This window comes from Acanthisitta chloris, unplaced genomic scaffold (assembly GCF_000695815.1).
Source record: "Acanthisitta chloris isolate BGI_N310 unplaced genomic scaffold, ASM69581v1 scaffold44167, whole genome shotgun sequence".
Taxonomy (NCBI): Eukaryota; Metazoa; Chordata; class Aves; order Passeriformes; family Acanthisittidae; genus Acanthisitta; species Acanthisitta chloris.
Genome location: NW_008682854.1, coordinates 3,320 through 5,064, shown reverse-complemented (window position 1 = coordinate 5,064; position 1,745 = coordinate 3,320). Strand labels below are relative to the sequence as shown.

The 1,745-nt window shown below is 49.0% G+C and overlaps 1 protein-coding gene across 1 annotated transcript; it reads left to right on the top strand.

Annotated features, from left to right (window-relative positions):
- Positions 1–24: 24 nt before the first annotated feature.
- CHCHD10 (coiled-coil-helix-coiled-coil-helix domain containing 10) lies at positions 25–834 on the top strand (the record flags this gene model as incomplete). Its single annotated transcript, XM_009078665.1, has 2 exons — positions 25–184; positions 576–834. Coding segments are annotated over 2 exons (180 nt in total), but the record flags the coding sequence as incomplete, so codon positions are not given.
- Between the last annotated feature and the right edge of the window lie 911 nt (positions 835–1,745).

The following is a 1,745-nucleotide window of genomic DNA, read 5'->3' as shown; positions in this document are numbered from 1 at the left end:
CGCCGCCGCCTCTCACCCGGCCCTTGCCCGCAGGAGCCCCGGCAGCAGCCCGTGCTCCAGCAGTCGCCCTACGGCCCCTGCCACTACGAGATCAAGCAGTTCCTGGAGTGTGCTACCAACCAGAGAGACCTGACCTTGTGCGAGGGCTTCAACGAGGCTCTGAAGCAGTGCAAGTATAGCAACGGTGAGTGTGCCCCGCAGGGGGAACTGCTGCCAGGAGAGCACCTGAGAGGGTTTGAAGATTGCAGAAAAGATCTTCAGAGGTTATAGTGCTTTTCAGGGCTTTAAGTAGGAAGCGGTTCTGCCTTCCATGTGTCCTGGAGTGCAGAAGGGAAGTGGAAAAGGCAGGAGAATATGATCATCACTCTGTGAAAGTGAGAAGGCTGTAGGGACCCTCATAGAGCTTCCTCTCTTGCTGTGGTGCGAAGCCTGCTGCTTTCCCTAGATGATTCCCTAATTTTTGCTGCATTTGTTTCAGTAGTCAGGTCTTGATCTGGTTACCTTAGATATGAGAACTTTTAACTCCAGTTGCTGAAACATGTACCTAATGCTGAATTTGTGCTTCTTCCCTACAGGTGTTTCTTCTCTCCTGTGAAGAATCTGCCCCCTCATAGGGAAGAGGATTGTGGTGTAGAGCCCTGCTATCCACAGGGAATGGAAGGATGAACAGGGAATGAGCTGGAGGGAGCAGACTGACCAGGCAGGAGTACTGTAGTGGTAATTCACTTCTGAAGTAGTAGAGAAGGAAAGGAATGGTTGGACCTAAGGGTCTTCAGAATTCAGATAGTGCTGTATTTATTACAGAGAAATAAAGGAATTTATTTGGACCTATCACTTGTGCCTGTTATTTACTTAATTCTCAAGCTAAAATTAAGCTACCAAAATGTTAACAGTATCAGCCACATAAAGGACAAGGCAAAACTGTATTTCCTGCGGACAGGAGGTGCAGCCTAGCAAGGGCTGTGCCTGCATGACTTGGCAAAAAGAGCTCCAGACCTGAGCTGAGGCTGCTTTGGCTGCCCTCCAGGCAGAGCGGGGGCTGGAGAGAGGTAATCCAAGATGTGTCCTACAGTATCTTCAGTAACAAATTATTTTCCTATAGATAGCCTCTTCCTAAAGAGCTATTCTGATCTCAGAGCTAAGAGAGTATGACCTGTCTGGCTGTGGGACTCGGATACAGTCGGCTAATCATACGTAAAAGCTTTAGCAGGTTATGCAGTATTCTCAAGGTCACCTCAAAGCATCAGGTGAAGTTTGGAGCTGTTTTCCTCTTAGTCACCTTGGCAGAACAGCCTCGTGAGTGCTGCCCGGACGCCTCCAGCAGGACACCCTGTTCCTCGTGTTGACATAGGAATTTGGAGGCTTCAGCTGGAGTTTTAGTGGCACAGCAGTGTCAGATGCTTAACTGATGCATTTACATGACAGTGAGTCAATTAACCTTTTGATCTGTGACTGTTAAATGTTGGGCAAGTTCTCAGCCCCTTGCTGGGATGTGTGAGGAAATCCAGGTCTAGATGGTAAATTCTGGCAGCAGATACTGGAGGCTCGTGTCAAAAGTCCTGCTCCTTCTAAATATCACAGTCTAAATTCTTGGTAGATAATGTCCTGAGCCTTATCGGGGTGCCTTGTGCTCTCCTGAGAGACAGCCAAGGGAAGAAGTCGGTGCCAGAGACTCGCAGTCCAGGTGCTCAGTGTGCTGAGCTGCCTCAATACGTGCAGGGAGGAACCAGTCTGCAGTTAAGAAA